This window comes from Drosophila busckii, chromosome 3R (assembly GCF_011750605.1).
Source record: "Drosophila busckii strain San Diego stock center, stock number 13000-0081.31 chromosome 3R, ASM1175060v1, whole genome shotgun sequence".
NCBI classification, from domain to species: Eukaryota; Metazoa; Arthropoda; class Insecta; order Diptera; family Drosophilidae; genus Drosophila; species Drosophila busckii.
In genome coordinates, this window is record NC_046607.1 from 7,476,619 (window position 1) to 7,493,502 (window position 16,884).

Below are 16,884 nucleotides of genomic sequence, written 5' to 3' on the forward strand. Positions count from 1 at the left end.
TAGAAACGAATTTCAGTTATTATCTTACACTTAATTATAATTAATTCGATTCGATTATTGCATTTAGCATACGAATTATTATGTACTTGCATTGGTAACACATAGACAATGGCTAATGGCTAAGCATTAAGAATTACAGCTAAAAACCGATAGCTGGTCAGAGTACATCGTGGAGAACCGCTGGTAAAGTGGACCAACAATCGGTTAAACATGCATTGAAAACGAGAAACCAAAACTAATTTAAACTTAAAAACGAATTACAATTACAATTACCAAATACAATTTACAATTTACACATAATCCTTATTAAATAGGCTTTGATACAGTGTGAACAGCATCAAATCTATAGTGTTGAGCAAGCAATACGAGCGAGGGCCCAACAAAAGGCCAAAATACAAGCGCCGTGGCCTGGTCTCGCCCAAAATATATGGTAACTTTGATTTTCTAGCCCATAATGCATAAGCTAGGTACATACATACATAACATAAACATAAACATACAATACATAACTACTAATTAATCAAGCTAAGAATACATATTAACTTCTTTAAACATGCATACATACTTATAGGCATGTGTGCTTATTATTTTTAGGCGCCTCTTGTGTTGCAAAATGAATCTAAATATGAATTGTCGAACAATCGTTGCCATTTATTTCTTATCTTTAAAAACTCTCTATAAGTCTAGTTCTATCCAAGCGTCTCAAGTGTCTATATGTTGTACTTAGGTTTTAGCAGTGCCCTTTCGTTTATGCTTTAAACGCTTGTACTTTAAAATATATACATATATATCTTTATCAACATACATATACTATAGAGTATACAATTTACAAACTCCCTCAATGTTGTGTTTTTGTCCTATGTTCTATATATATATATTAATTAAGTAGTGGTAGTAATTAGTCTTAAGTTAAGTATAGGACTGATGGCAACAACAACAACAGCAATGCGATTGTGTCTGTGTGTGTATAAGATTGAACTTTGTGATGTGCGCCGCAGTGTATGCAATGGATTTAGCATTGCTGCGGCTAGGCTAGCGTTTAACAGTAACGGTAAACAGTGTATGCTAAAAAAGACTGACTGACAATGTATATAAGAATGTAAAAGAAGAAGATTGTATAGCTATGTTTATATACACACGTGATGATTTATAGATTATACTCTAAACAATGAGAACATCCAAGCAATTCAGGTATTTGAACAACAACAAAAGCAAAAAACGATGACAACAAATAACAACATAAGCAAATACAAATTCAAGGACTTCCAATTAAATACGTATAACAAATGCGTATTGAACTAAATACTGCAATCTAAATAGAGACTAAACAACGTACTGCAAAATAAAAATTTTCTACCTCATTGTTAACAAAGAAAAAAAACAATTGTAAAAATAAATATAACAAAAAAATACAAATTAAGCTAATGAACTGCAGAGCCCAAATACCTCAAAGTGTATTTAAAATATTCGTACATAAACAGAAAAAACAAAGAAAGCATTTTGTCATGTCATATCACGTCGGTCATTCAGTCATTCACCTGTCATCTCATCACACACACACAAACATACACACACATGCATATACAAACAGTCACAGTCACTGCAAGAAAGCAACACCAACATAATTCATAAAATGTACGCAACATACACAAATGTATGTTCTAAATTATTTTAGATCAGCCACAAAAATAATCAAAAATTTCTAAATTGGCATTTAAATTAAGTTACTCATAACAAATCGAAAAATTAAAAGTAAAGCAATCATTTTTCATGTGCATTCGCAACAAAAACGAAAACGAAAAGATAAAATTTATTTTGCAATTTTTGCTAATTAAGCGATAACTAATTTCCCCTTGAAAAGAGCTCCCCGATATGTGATATTTAATTGGAAAATTAATAATTTTTTGGTAAGCAAAAGCATTGGCAAGCTACTTACACTCATAACTGTGAAGCGAACAAGTCGAAATTGTATAAGAGAAATGTATTTTTGGACAGCATTTGGTAATACGAACTGTGAGCATGAGAAATGATATGTGGTATATGATTATTATAATTTTCATAATTGATAAAATTTTGGATAAGCTTGAAACTATATTTAGGTTTAGCATTGAGTCTGCAAATCAATCGGCATATAAGATAAAAAAAGAAAATACAATCATGACATCATTTACACACACACACACACACACCAACTCATAACTGTGAATAAAATTTACACTCAAAGAAAATTCTATTGTGTTGCTCACAGAGCAAATCAAAAAATTTAACATTATTTTTGGCAAAAATCCTTTTTGTGGCTGCTTCAAAATAATTCATGTATACGTTATAAGTAAATTTAGATTTAAACTCTTAAGCTTTCGGTGTCAAAAATATTAATTGCTTTGCGTAAAAATATTTATATGTATATGTAGTTGAATAAGTTCAAGTTTAGGCTAAGCACGCTTCTTAGTGACAGCAACTAAGCATATATTAACTCACACACACACACACTCACTCACTCACACTCATGCAAACATAAATACACTCACTCAATTACAAATTTATGGAATACATACCTCAAATTAGAATTTTTCTAGTTAATTCTTACAAAATATACAAGAGATATAAATGTACGAATACATAAAGAGAAAATCGAAAAGTTAATAAATACTCGAATATGCAAATTTTAATAGTAAAATTCAAAAGCCATACAATACAATATACATACATAAATATATACATTTATATCATGCATGCAAGTATTTCATTTTAAAATACGTCTATAAGTAATGAAAATTAAAGTAAAGCTGCCAAATTCAGAGCTGCCATTAGATGAAAACTGAAACTGAAAATAACTCAACGTAACTTAACTTAACTTAACTTAACTGAACTCAAAACTCCTAATCCACAAACGAAATGAAATTCATTTATAGTTCAATTTTTTTATCGCAAAACTTTATCGATACAAACTTGCACATAAGCATCGATAAGTTGATAAAACAAACAAAGTGAACTCTATATATGTGAAGTTTAACTCTTTTTTAATCCTAACAATGGCTATTAGGTATTTATTATAACGCATTATTACGCATATGATATATCTATTATTATATATAACAAAATATTATATATGAAGTTTTCATTGTACTACTTACATATAATCTATGATATTTGAACTCTGTAGTATGTTTCGTTAATTATTTAAGTACACACACATACACAAACACACACACACACTTATACCTTTTTGAGAGGTTATCATTATTGTAGTGTCTACTGTAACTAGTCAACGATCTTTTTGACAACACAAGCCAGAGAAGCGACAAAGATTTTCAATTAAAGGCCAAAGCTGCTGTAGACGCGTCTGCTCACATAGAAGAATTCTCTACTGCTCAGGTAAAGACGTTGGCTACACGCTTTGCCCCACACCCCCCAATTGGAAGTCTTTGTGGCCCCTGCACAGTTTTGAGTTTTAGTTTCAATTTAGTTGTCACTGTCTATCTAACTTTCTTTCTTTCCTGCGCGCGTTCGTCCTTTGTGTTCGGAGGGCTGCGCGCGTTGGAAGAGGAAGCGCCATAGTGGAATTTTGTTTAAGTTTCTTGTTTCGTTTCTATTATTGAAAATGAGAAAATAAAAATTTTATGCAAATAATATTTATAATACTTAAACCAAAATACAATTTACCTTATTTAGATGCAATGAAACTTAAATTCCTTGAATTAGTCAAATTTGATTTTGGACCTGAACACAAAACAAAAAAAGTATATATATAAAAATCTAAAAAAAAAAACACCTAAACACAAAGCAAAAAAAAAAACGTAATGTAAAGTACATAAACATACACTGGCTTAATAGTTAAAAGTGTTTAAGGGCGTGGCAGCTGCCGCCCCTAAAACAAAATGCCAACACATTGCTCCAATATTAAACCAAAAAAATAAAAAAAAAACAAAAAAAAACAGAATATCTATTGCATCTGTTTGATCTCCTTGTTAAAACTAAAGCAAATATACAAAAAGCGAATATTTTAAAAGATGTATAAAAAATGAACACGAAGGCGAGAAATTACAAAGTATAAACATTCAAAGATACAAAAGATATGAACCTCAGCACTCCTGCATCCTACACAAAAGGATAAAACAAAAAACAAACCCTAGCGAAATCAAACATTAGTATAGCACTGAGCAAAGGCTACACCAAATAAAAACAAACATACATACATAATTTACATACATACATACATACATAAATGCGCCCCTCCCCCTTTTTCGAAAGTACAAATTGTTTTTTATTGTGAAAAGATTTTTTTATTATGCGTATGCGTCTTCGTATGCAAAAGTTGAAGTTGAAAATGAAAATGAAAATGAAAAGAGAAATCGAAATTGAAATTGAAAGCGTAAGCGAAGGCTTAATATAGAAGCGAGATAATGAAAGCGAATAGAAGGCAGTAAGCTAAATAAAAATTTAACACGCCCACGCCCATAGCATTCCCCAAAACGTAAAACATTCTGTTCAAAATGTTTCTAATGAAAAAAATATACATGAAATACATTTTCAGTGGTCAAAAATTAAAAAAAAAAAATTGTTATGCTCAGCTTTAACCAAAACAAATTCATGCAAATTAAAGTTACAAAAAAAGCTTCATAATTAAGATAAAATCGCTTAATATTAACCAGCATACAACCCGTAGTCGCCCATTAAAAAAATTTGTAAAAACAAAAAGAATCCTCTATAAAACTCAAAACAATAATATTGTAAAATTTTTCTATGCTTACACACAAAAAACAAAAACTATTTACAATAAAAACTCACACACAGACACACTTAAACATTTTATTGGCAACACACTACCCTTAATTAAACAAACGTAAAAATAAATGGTATACTAACTATTATAACCCCATTTAGCACTTAAACGTAAACATAATATGCATATATGTCTTTATTAATAATATTACACAAATAAACATTTACTCTATACATGCGTATATATATATATTATATATTATAAAGCGATAAATTCTACTAATTATATATTTTATATAAGCGAATAAACCCAACAAAAAACCAAAAAAAAATAAAAACATTTGTAACACGCAGACTTTAAACACAAACAAAAAAAGACAAAAATCTTTCAATAAAGTGCGACGATTGTCGTTTATAATCTTCAAAAACTAAACACAAAGCAAGTTATTTACTGTACTTTGTCTGATGGGTGGTAGAGGGAGGGGAGCAGTGTTTGCCAAGAGAGCAGCTGTTGGTCTTTGAAGTGACCAAGGCGTTCCCTCAGGGCTGTCTTGTCCATAACTGGACAAGTAAAGGGTTCGAGTTAAGCCTTCTAGTTGGGGCTGGGGACTATGCGAAAGATAAAGCTAACTTTTATATGTGCACAGAGAGAAATTGCTTATAAGATTCTTCATTATCTTCAGTATAGTTTATGATATCTATTCTAATCGATGGAGCGACTGGCTATTTCCGCTCTATGCGTTTCTATAAAACTTTTACTAGAGAAAATCGTTTTAAGTGAGCAATAAAATAAGTTAACTTAACTAACTTAATTAGTATTATGGCTTACTAAAAAATATTATATTAAAGTATTTAAAGGTATTTAAAGAAAAGCTTAGAACGATAATCTATTCAGATATTTCTATTTAATGAGTTAATGCAATAGGGCAGCATTAATTATTATTTTTACAGAATTCTGACTAAGCTCATGTCCTACTTGCTGCTTACTCAGCAATGTTTTATTTAATGGCATACATAGGTCATTGTTTATTTTTAAGCTCACTTTCGGTAAACGAAACTTAAGCTCATTGAACGCTTTTGTCAATTGATTTCGAGGTTCCAGGCTTTAGGTATATTAAGCGCCGAAAGAAATAAATTTATAGCCATGGCTAGTGGTACACATTTTCTCCAAGTGTATGTCCCGAGGTGAGTCTGTTGCTGGCTGCTGCGCATTTTGTGTACATTTGAGCCACTTGATGGATGCTGATAAGTAGCCCTGGGGGAACGCTGCTCGATTCACTCGCCCAATTGAGCTGTCGAGCTGGCCAAGTGTTTTATTTCGCATTGCGGACGAAAGTGAAGTGCCTAAGCCCCTAAGTCCGATTGTGTGACCAGCAATTAGCGAGTGCACCTGCTTCAATCCTAGAGTCGCCAATTAATTTGGACATGTAACTAAACTAAATCTCTTATAACAGCACAAATTTTTGCCACAATGTATAAATTCAATTGTAACTAATGCACTTCAGGCTTTCAGCTGGTGGAGCAAGTGCAGCGCACTTAGCAGCAGACGTGGCTACGTGTCCACACACACACACACACAAACAAGACGTGCAACTTGGGTGGGCGGAAATCAAACAAGACACATACAAAACAGTTAGGGGGTGGATGGGGGTGGTAGTTGCAGCTGTGGCGTGTCTGCAATTGTCTGCGTGGCCAGCATGGCAAATATTTAACGCAAACAATGCGCTTAAATCAAAAGCGAGTCATGTCTGCCGCATAACTGCGCCCGCCAGGACACAAGCAGGACAGAACAGAAGCGAACAGCACACATTGTGTGTTGGCTAAATCTATTTAAGCCAGGACTGTTTGTTGGCGATGCTGACACTGCTTTTTAGTTTTTAATGCGACGCGGCTGGCTGGCAGCAAATCAAGTTTTATTTGCATGGCCTTTGAGCTGATCCTGAGTTGAACTATTGGCCGCATGGCACTCTTGGGAAATTCGTTGAATGCATATTTGTGGACATTGAACTAAGTCGCAGACCCATAAACAGCGACCATCCCGACTTTATCTCTCCCAAGCATGTCACACACAAAACAAAAGTTTTCTCTATCAAAATGGTCAGTTAAAAACAGTTAAGCGTCACTGCGGGGATTCCACTCGCTCCGGTCGGGTCGGTTCGGACGTAAAAACTGCAGGCAAACCGCTTACTTAACAACTTACTTTCACAGTGGTTGGGTAAGTAATAAGTCTGGGCATGCATAATTGGAAAAGTTCTGCCTGTGATCTGACCAAACAAACTTTCAGTCAAGATTTATGCAAATTATCAAAAGCGCAAGGGAAGGAGGCAAATTAAACATGACAATGTGTCGTTATCTTTATAAATCAAAAGGCATTACCACACAAGGTTTCCCCCCCACAAGCTTCATATGCATTCTCCAAATGCCTGAAATTGTTGCAAAGCCCTTTAGCTGGACAGCAGGACAAACATACACGCATACGAGTATTTTTAATGATTTATTTCCAATTTAAGCAAGATTTCGTGCCTGAAATCCTTTACCTAATGGCCGCAGGGCCACCCGCTCTATTCCCACAGCTGCTCTCAGTCGCTGCTCAGGGTGTAAGCTTAAAGACTCGCCTCCCCTCCCCCAACTTCTTGTCCACTGGGCTGGTGTGCTAATATGCAAATCAAATTTATTGCATTCGTATTCTTACTCACATGCTCATGGGTCGCTCGGCCACGAATCCTTTTTATCTATGCTGTCGCCTGGCGAGCGCCGCACGCATAAATCTTGTATAAGTTGCTCCTTGCAGTCAATATGCTAAAGCAACAGACGAGGCGAGTCTCCCCCTCCAGCTAGTCTGCTGCTGAGTGTTCCATGGAGTGGGTGGCCAGCTGCTAAGACATTTCAATAACGCCTGGCATGCGGCATGCCTGGGCGACAATGCGAGCAGATCCCAAGTTATGTGCACTACATTTGAATATGTCTGCAGAATTTTAATCACAATGTTTGACGACATCATTTGATTAAAACTGCTGCGCAGTGGCCGTGGCTGAATATTTAGTCAGTTACAGCATTTGAAATTAGCTTGTTGAAGCTGGGATTAGTCAAAAGGATCAAAGTATTGCTAACCGGTTTGCAACTCTGCGTTCCGCCTGTCATGCCCAATTGATTTATAGTGTGAAATGCAAACAGCGCTTGCACTTTCACCAGCACAGCCAGCCCAGAGTCAAGTCAAGAGAGCAAGCGACCAAGACAAAAAAACAACATGGTTATGAATTATGTTCCCATCCAAATGAATGATGTCCTGTGGCGCACGCGGCATCGTCCGGAGTACTCGAATGCCAACCGGTTAAGGGCTGTAAACGTGTACTAAATCAAAAAGCGTCAGTTAGCGGCGTTCGGGCGCAATAAAAAGGATTTTTGGGCGTTTCAATTGCAGCAGACAAAGCGAACATTTTTCCCAAATTGTTCCCATTGAAGTGAACGAACGTCACATTGTCAGTTGGGGTGACGTGCATGGCAAATTTGTCAAAAGGCGCAGCTAAATGACAATTGTGATAAGCGGAGCACAAGTTTTTATCGGCAGGACATTCCAAGGCAGCAAAAAAACAAACGAATCGGTCAACAAAAAATGAGTAATAAATATCACGACCAGAGCCATGTCCAATGTCGAGTTGCTATCAGCCTAAAGATTTGTCCTGGCTGGTCAAGATTAATAGTGGCTCCCATTTGTATGCGCATGGCGCTTGAATAATTTCATCTGCTTGCCAACAATTTGCGGCCTATTGTGTTGGCCATTAAATATGACTCAATTTTAAAGCTCCAACCCACGACTATTGCTTTGCTACATCTGTGCAAATATTAGCTTATGAATTTGTTTAAAATGCGCGTCCCGCCTTGACAAGCCAGCGACAAGAACACAACCCATTGGTCACGCTCGCCTGCACGTCCAATGGATTGAATGGCTTTGAATGTGGTGGCAAGAATTCCAAGTCCTAACACAAATAAGAAGCATCATCAATGATATTTGACAGTTGCCACAATTTATCATAATTCAATGCATGCCATGTCCTGTCAATCAACAACAACGACGACATCGACATCGAAAACGAAAGGGTGAACATATACATTAACCACTTGCCGCAGGACATACGTCGAGGGAGTTGGAACTGGGGTCCGCTCAATGTGCAGCACATTTTTACAAGTGACTTATGAATTATTCTTCCCACCCCCCACCACCACTCCCACCGCAACGACTTTGGACCGTCACACACGCTTCGCATTTGATGCTTTGCTCTTCGTATTGCCAAATCAGATTAGCCCACTGAAAGGGTCAATAAGACCAATGGTCTATTATCAAACAGAATACACAATGCGATTTGCAGGATTAGGCTTTTATCGGTTTGGCAAAGACTACACTTACGTGACCAAGTTCACCTATAAGCCCCAATATAAATAATAGATTGTAAGTAATAAGTGTTTCGATCTTTAAGAAATCTGATATAATATCAAACTAACTGAATATCAAAACTGCAGCTTAACCAAAGACATTGATGTTGCGCTTCATACAATTCAACATTTAAATATCGTCCAACGGGCTTCGAGCAAGTTCGAAGTCCTTCTCACAACTTCGGGGCCCATTGTCTGGTATGAGGCCCCGCAGTAGTTAGCAACGCTTCGTACTCTTCGCACGACTTTAGGAGCATCTCAGGCTGTATGTATAATTTTTGTGGAGATCATTTGTGATCCGAAGTGCTACACTCTTAAGAATTAAATCTTTACACTGAAACAAATTCATATCATTCTTCAAAATCCACTGGAAAGTGGATAGCTGCCCATTAAAAAAACCTCGACAACTGGTGTGAAACAATTGATAGTCCTGCTGAAAAAATTATTCATATTTAGCGATCAAATTCGGTAAGTGAATAACTTATTCATTATTTTCAGATTTCAGATGATGGCCTATAAACTTATACTCCATTGTTTATCCCAAGGATCCCAATAAAAGTCTCAATTATAAATTTGTAATCTTTATTTAATAACTTTATTAACTAATTGACAGAAAAATATAGTTTATTGTAGTAGTACTTATCTATATCTTTGTATTTGTATATAAATGGATTATTTAATTTCGAATGAATTTTCGCCACATGCAACTTTAGTGTGTGTCTACTCGAAAGTGATAACGAAATAATTATAACATATTGTAAATAAATCACAACTTTTTTGTCCGTCATATACTTATAAGCATTTAGATCTACACAGAATTGATAAATACACGCCGCTACTTCTGATTTTAAGTCCAATCGGTTGGGTAGTATGATAAGAAATAATAGAACACAAGAACTTGTAACTGTGCATTGGAATGAAACCGAGTTCAGAGGGAAATATTTATTGACCAAACGAAAAAAAAATGATGGGTTTTAAATTTTTAAAATGATTTAATTATGGACTTTTTGGGCGAAATGTGTGTAGAGATAACAAATACTTGATGGGCTTATGTTGATTTGATTTGTTTTTTTTTTCTGCGGCTAGTAACAGTAAATTTAAAATAATAACTTTTGAAGAGCACAGTTGATACTATCAATGAGTTGAGCGTGGGCAGCTTACATGTTCTTATCGAACAAGAACTCGCCCAGTTCGCCGTGAGTGCTCATCATCTTCTCCAGGGTGGTAATCTGGCCGGCGAGCTCGCGTTGGCCATGCAGCTGCTCCTCCAGATACACGCCAGTCAGATAATCAACCAGATGGTAATCGTTATCGTCCTTGCCAGTGCCTTCGCAGGTCTTGATCAAGTCGCGAATGGACTTGGTCACCTCAGTTTCTAGCTTGAAGGCATCCTCCAAAGCAGCAATGCCACTCCAGTTGGCGGTCTTAACAGTCTATTGAATAAATAAAAGAAAAACAATAAGACTCAAAACTATAAGAAATGCAGAATGTTTAAATACTTACTGGCACTTGGATGAGGTTCTTGACGGTGTCGGTGAGCTCACCACGCATGGACAAGTACTCGACCAGCTTGGAGCCATGTTCGCGCTCCTCCTTGGCGGCCTTGAAGAAGTGCTCAGCGAAGCCAGGACGATTGACAGTGTCCGTGGAGAAGTGAGCAGCCATGGCCAGATACTGAACCGAGGCATGGATTTCCTTCTGGATCTGCTTGCGCATGCTGTTGACACAAGGTGTCTTCATGTCCGGCCAGGCCTTGAAGATGGCGTTGGTTCTGACATTGCCTGCAAGCCAATATATAATTAGATAAAGCCAATATACATATGGGATATACCAGAAATATTAACCCCACACCTACAATTCAAATTTTCATTCTCTTGCACCTTTTCATTCTTTTGCTTATTCAATTCTTGCATTACACTTCCATGATTGGTAGCTGTGGGCAAGAGGGGTGAGGTGTAATATATGTAATTGCATAAGCTTGCATGCTCATTACAAAAGCTGCATATATACATAGATTCTATAACAAAGTAAAGCAGATGTAAGGCCAAAGTGCAAGCACAAGCGCTAAGGTTCTCTTCTCTTTGTACTTAGAAACGTAACGTGCGCAAATTCTGTCGCCATAGTAACGGCATTTGTTTTGGTTTGGTGCCGTGTGCAAAACTCTCTCGCCTTATCTCTCATACAAAAACAAAACAAAAACCCCGCTTAGACAGCGTCGGGCCGTGTGCAAAATAGCAAAGAAACACTTGAGCTCAAATGCGGAATTGAAATTGAGAGTGGTTTTTGTGGTTGTTGTTGCTCTTCTTGCTGGCACAACGAAAGTAAAATTTGTCTATTGTATAAATTATAAAAGAGCTATTATATAACTCAATCAAAGTAGTTATTAATACACATTAAATTAAGTCACATAATTGAATTAACTTTAACTTGGATTTAAAAAGACTGCGTTGCTTGCTGCTCGCAAGAGCAGAGATAATTTATAAATTAAGAGAAACTACAACATGTTGCTCTTATCTATGCGCATGCGACGCGCTCTGTGTTTTGGAATTTATTTCCACTCTCTCTCACGTTTGCTCGCTCACGCTCTTTGTTTAGTAAATTGCGTCGAATTTATTGGTTTTTCAAGATGTTTTTGTTTTTTTTAATGTAAAATGTAAATTATAGTTTAAAAACACTGTTAATACTTACATACAAGGGATTCAGCCTGGGCTTGGTTAACGGCAACCAGCACGACCAGCAGACAAATGCTCGCAAATACTTTCATCATGTTTGTTCTCCTTTCAGGTCTTTGCACAAAATCACAGAACAAATTTATCACTTTGTGTTAGTAAATTAATAGAATTTGTTGATTGCTTCTATATGCGCTCTCTAAATGCACAATTGAAAATGAACTGATTTTGTTCAGTTTGCCAAAGTTAAATAGAAGTTTCGAGTCGACCCAGTGTCCAGATAACAAGTCTCTGTTGTCAGTCAAGGCAGCCTTTACACACACTGGCGTAGAAGGCGTAGCTTGCTTATAATTTTTTTTTCTTTTATGCCACCGTATTACGGTTATTCCGGTACCTTTTGATTATGATTCCTCTGCTTTTTTGACAGTTTAAATCTGCACGTACTGCTTTTGATATTTTTTCTTAATTCTTTTGCTTAACGCGCCTTCGCTATGTGAATACAAACTGTCGGAGCAACTGAAAAGCAAAACACTTTTAAACGTTTCGTCGCAGAGCAGACTCTCACAAAGAGCGCTAATGTGTGCAAGTATGCGTGAGTGTATGAGTATGTGTGCGTGAGCGTGTGCAGTGAGTTCGCTCTTATCAATTCAAAATGTCTGCGCTGGGTTTGTTATTGTTGTATACTAGCAAATTGATAACTTAATATGCCATTTGATAGACGCATTTAATTTACTGCATTAACTTCCACACGTCCTCAATAGTCATGGCCCCTGTACGCCATTAGTACACTTCAAATGTTCCATACAAATGTATGAACAGCGCAGTAACATGGCCGCCAAGTTCCAATGTTGCTCTCAAATCAGCTGTTCTTTGTTATTGTATAGAGGGTATATTGGACATTGCATCAGAATGCAAAAGCAAGTCGATCATTTGATGATTACTTAAGCAATAGAAAATTCTAGTCATCAATTAAATAAGCAATGTCAATTTAAGTATTTACTGCAGGGTATACTAAAGTCAGCATACATAGTATAAATATTTGCTTGTGGAAAAACACGTCATGGGTTGCCAAGCACTCCAGTAAGATATGAAATATTTCAATTGATGTGTTAATTCGTAGGTAAGCTTTAAGTCTTTGCAGAGATATTATGGCATCAATCAATAATTTTGAATAACTATCAGTGGTCATATTGCAACTAACTGTAAGTTAACAATAATGGATACCTAAAAGATAAGAAACCATATGAGAAAATCAGGTCTCGTGATAGAGGACTTATTAAGATATGCACACTCTAAGTTACTTATAAGCATAAATACTATTAATTCTGTTGCATATACATATTATGATGAAATTCACTAAATAATATCTTTACTAATAGGATTGTATTTCGTGCTTTGACAACCCTATGCTTTGGCGCTGAGCGCACGATTTCTGAGTCACAAAGAAAAACAGCCGTAATAGCAACAACAACATGAGACGCAGCCATATTGCCAGAGCCATGTTTGACTGACAACGAAATCCCCAACACAGAGAGGCGACGAGTGCAAAACAAAACACACATACACACTCTCATGTACACACACACTCGCATTGGCATACAGAGCGCGCATTATCAGAGGCATAGAAACGAGACAAACGCAACGCTATAAACAGCAGTTCACGATTTGCGTTCCAACAAGCAGCACACAAGAAACTGAAAAGTAAAACCAAAATTGAATTTAAGCAGAATTGTTAAAAGTAAGTGAAGCTGTTTAGTTAACTGTTGCAGAATATTATAAAAACAAAAAGTGCATTGTTAAACAAATGTGAAGCAAAACATTAATTGATTTTAAAATCAATGTTGACAATAGAAAGGGAGTGTGTGTGTTTTTGCCTGAGAGAATGTTCAAGAAGACTCTACGACGCAAAAGGCGAGAGTGCCAAATGACTAGAATTTACTTGAGTCGCATTACCTGCTGACAAATTTAGAAATTCAATTGAATCTAATTGTGAAATTTTGTTTTCTTATTCCAGTTCTAGAAATAAAATCAAAATAAAATGAAATTTTTCATTGCAATCGCTTTGTTCGCGCTCTGCGCTCTTGCGCAGGCCCAAGAGCAACAAACCTGCCAAGTAGATGTTCAGTCTGCTTGCGGCTCCATTGGAAGTGGTGAGTACTCGAAACGAAAACAAAACAAAAGAAAGAGCGTGAATGCATGCAAGAGAATTTAAGAGAACGTGTGTATGAGATTGTTGTGAAGGTTGTTCAGCTAACTGGTTTTTATAACTGTAACTGTGTCTTTCATTTGCATTATTTCAATTTTTAACATAAACAAGCTTTCACCGGCCTTTTTTCAGACGAAAGTAAGGAAATCCAGATTCAAGAACACTTCCTTGTTGTATAAGTTACGCCCTAAGCGACCCACACCCCTTGCTAACTGTTGCGCTTTTGTTTGTTCCACAGGTGAAGTAAGAAATTGTAATGCTCGCTATGGCGCCATTGGCCATTTGGAGCACAAGATGCAGGATTACATCCAGCTGCAGCTGAAGAAATCCTACGAATACCTGTTGCTGGCCACCCACTTCAACTCCTACCAGATGAACCGCCCCGGATTCCAGAAGCTCTACCAGGGTCTGTCTGATCGCGCTTTCGACGATACCATCGCTCTCATCAAGCAGGTGACACGCCGTGGTGGCGCCGTCGACTTCAGCAAGCCCCATGACAAGGGCGTCGCCAACCCACCAGAGGTGCACCTGAACGAACTGGAGTCTCTTGCCCGTGCTTTGGACAACGAGAAGGAGTTGACCCTGGGCGCCATCCACGTGCACACCAGCGCCACCCACGGCACCACCGCCAGCCGCGAACACGATCCCGAGATGGCCCACTACCTGCAGGAGAACTTCCTCAGCAAGCAGTCCGCATCTGTGCGCAAGCTCTCTGGCTACGCCAACGATCTTTCCAAGCTGGTCAGCGTACGCGAGCCATCCCTCTCCGTCTATCTGTTTGACGAGTTTCTGCAGAAGCAATAAGCGCTTGCTCTCAATTTAGTAGCTGCAACAACAATTAGCCTTTATCCAAATTCACATTTCATTCTATTCTGTTTGTATTAACAAGTATTCCGAAATTTTGAGCTGCACACGCTGCGATCTTTCAAATTGAGAAATTGTCGTTTGAGTTTAAGTAAATAAATCGCAGCGTTTACAAAAGCAGAAAACATCTGATTTACAATCGATTATTTAATTTGATTTACACAACAGACAGACAGACACACACACACACAGACAGCCACACACATTCGCATGCACTTGTTTTGTGATAAGGTTTAAGTAAACATCATTCGCTTGAACAAATGTATCTATAAATTATACTATGTTACTTCAGTTTAATAAATACAAATATATATAAACCAAAAAAAAGGCAATTTAATGCTTTTATTTAAATAAAGAGAGCAATGTGAGCAACAGCTGTAAGTCTCTCCAAGTGCACTCTGCTGATAGCAATGCATGAGCTGGGGGTGTACTTTGTATTCAGCTCTGATTAAATTTTGCAGAACCAGTTGAGAATATGTTAATCATTTATGTGTTCATTTCGAAATTCCCAAACATTCTAGTTAAGTGCTTTTCTCCATTTTATAGCAACGATTAATCTATAAAAATATGCAGTCGATGCTCCACAAATAGAATAGTTGAACCATAAATTTTTGTTTTGATTATAAAATTTAAATTCTGCTTTACTTAATGAACTTGGCAGGCGAGAATTTCGCATTTCATTCTCTTCAAAGATTTATAGAGCGCAGCCTATTTTTATGATAACCTCGAGAGTGCATTTATATATATATTTATAGTATATACATAAACGTACTCAACTAAAATTCGTTTTAGTTGCACTTTTACTTTGCTAGGTAAAATCAATTTAATACTTAAAGCAATCTGTACAGTTACGCAAACGGAAATGGAGTTGAATGCCTTCTAAATTGGATTCAATTGTTTGCTACAACTATAATACAAAGTTTAGGACGAGGACAAAGCTTGAAAGGAGTCATAGTGCAAGCCGACTTAAAGTCCAATATATACTACATCTTTTTCGTATTAAAAAAGATGTTCAAGACTTACAAAGACTACTACAATTATATTAAAAAAAAAATTGAGTCTTCTATTAACAACAGCATCAGCATAAGATTGCGTTGTTTAGAATACAGATGTATACATTTTTTACAAAAATGTCAAAGTGTATAAAAAGATTTCAGGAAGTCTTGACAATAATATTATTCAATCAAACATGTATTTTATTCGAGCAGTCTGCAAGACAGTACTGGCAGCTTATTAAATCTAATCAGGTATGCTTAACAAGTATAATTTATAATTAACAAATCTGGTTATCAAAGAGCACTCCACCAAGTTAGATAACAGCGCCACGTTTGTGCCCACAATGTTGCTCAACGGGAATACGTCACGAGTTGGAGCTTGACTAGCTACATAAGAGTAAAATTATCAACAACTGCACACGGTCTGTTCCGATATAGTTGGATCCATGACTAGTAGGCAGACATCTTGGCTGTTGACTCAGCCCAAAATGGCGCATACACTTGTGAAGTTTACTATAGCGACAATGCACTTTGATTATCGCTGCTTAGCGACGTCAAAATAAATGCATAATATAAGTAAGCACAATAGTCTATAGCTGACGTGTATATATGTTAATATAATAAATAAATGAAATACAGTTTATAGCTGACGTGTTGCTTAATTTGAACTGCGTATGAATACTTCAATTGCTGTAAATATTTTTCAAAATATTTCCCAGTATGCACGTGTGTATAATATATATTTAGTAATATATATAATATATATATAGGAGGCATTACTTCAGTTTTCTTGCAACTCTCCAGCGTTTCTCTATTGGACTCAACCACGCAGCAAGGCCATTTATCAATTAGTGACGCCCATTCAATGAGGATTTCCTGTATCATAGCATGTGTGTGTGTGTGTCCGGGTCACTTGCACGTAGTCGGCACCTCAATTTGCCATAATAATTATTTTTGCTTTGGGTCAGAGTCGTCATAATAATAAGCGCGTGTTATG

The 16,884-nt window shown here is 36.6% G+C and overlaps 2 protein-coding genes across 3 annotated transcripts; one reads left to right on the top strand and one right to left on the bottom strand.

Annotated features, from left to right (window-relative positions):
* Positions 1–10,058: 10,058 nt before the first annotated feature.
* LOC108602767 (ferritin subunit) lies at positions 10,059–12,327 on the bottom strand. Of its 2 annotated transcripts, XM_017990939.1 has the most exons (5): positions 12,217–12,327; positions 11,842–11,939; positions 11,009–11,086; positions 10,657–10,934; positions 10,059–10,586 (listed from the first exon to the last, which is right to left on the bottom strand). In XM_017990939.1, the coding sequence occupies exons 2-5, from the start codon at positions 11,918–11,920 to the stop codon at positions 10,311–10,313; spliced, it is 711 nt and encodes a 236-aa protein (XP_017846428.1). In that variant the 5' UTR covers positions 11,921–11,939; positions 12,217–12,327; the 3' UTR covers positions 10,059–10,310. The 2 variants fall into 2 exon arrangements, with proteins under 2 accessions (XP_017846428.1, XP_017846429.1); XM_017990940.1 differs by lacking the exon at positions 11,009–11,086.
* A 1,150-nt stretch (positions 12,328–13,477) lies between these two features.
* On the top strand, positions 13,478–15,104 carry LOC108602768 (soma ferritin). The gene is made up of 3 exons (XM_017990941.1): positions 13,478–13,560; positions 13,837–13,972; positions 14,267–15,104. The coding sequence occupies exons 2-3, from the start codon at positions 13,861–13,863 to the stop codon at positions 14,830–14,832; spliced, it is 678 nt and encodes a 225-aa protein (XP_017846430.1). The 5' UTR covers positions 13,478–13,560; positions 13,837–13,860; the 3' UTR covers positions 14,833–15,104.
* The last annotated feature ends 1,780 nt before the right edge of the window (positions 15,105–16,884 follow it).

What these genes read in the sequence shown, in the direction of transcription:
- LOC108602767 (XM_017990939.1), bottom strand. Translation starts at nt 11,920, where the DNA reads ATGATGAAAGTATTTGCGAGCATTTGTCTGCTGGTCGTGCTGGTTGCC. An exon ending in CCAGGCTGAATCCCTTGTAT is followed by an intron (nt 11,087 to 11,841) that starts GTAAGTATTAAC and finishes TCTTGCCCACAG; the next exon opens with CTACCAATCATGGAAGTGTA. An exon ending in AGAACCTCATCCAAGTGCCA is followed by an intron (nt 10,587 to 10,656) that starts GTAAGTATTTAA and finishes TTTATTCAATAG; the next exon opens with ACTGTTAAGACCGCCAACTG.
- LOC108602768 (XM_017990941.1), top strand. Translation starts at nt 13,861, where the DNA reads ATGAAATTTTTCATTGCAATCGCTTTGTTCGCGCTCTGCGCTCTTGCG. An exon ending in TTGCGGCTCCATTGGAAGTG is followed by an intron (nt 13,973 to 14,266) that starts GTGAGTACTCGA and finishes TTTGTTCCACAG; the next exon opens with GTGAAGTAAGAAATTGTAAT.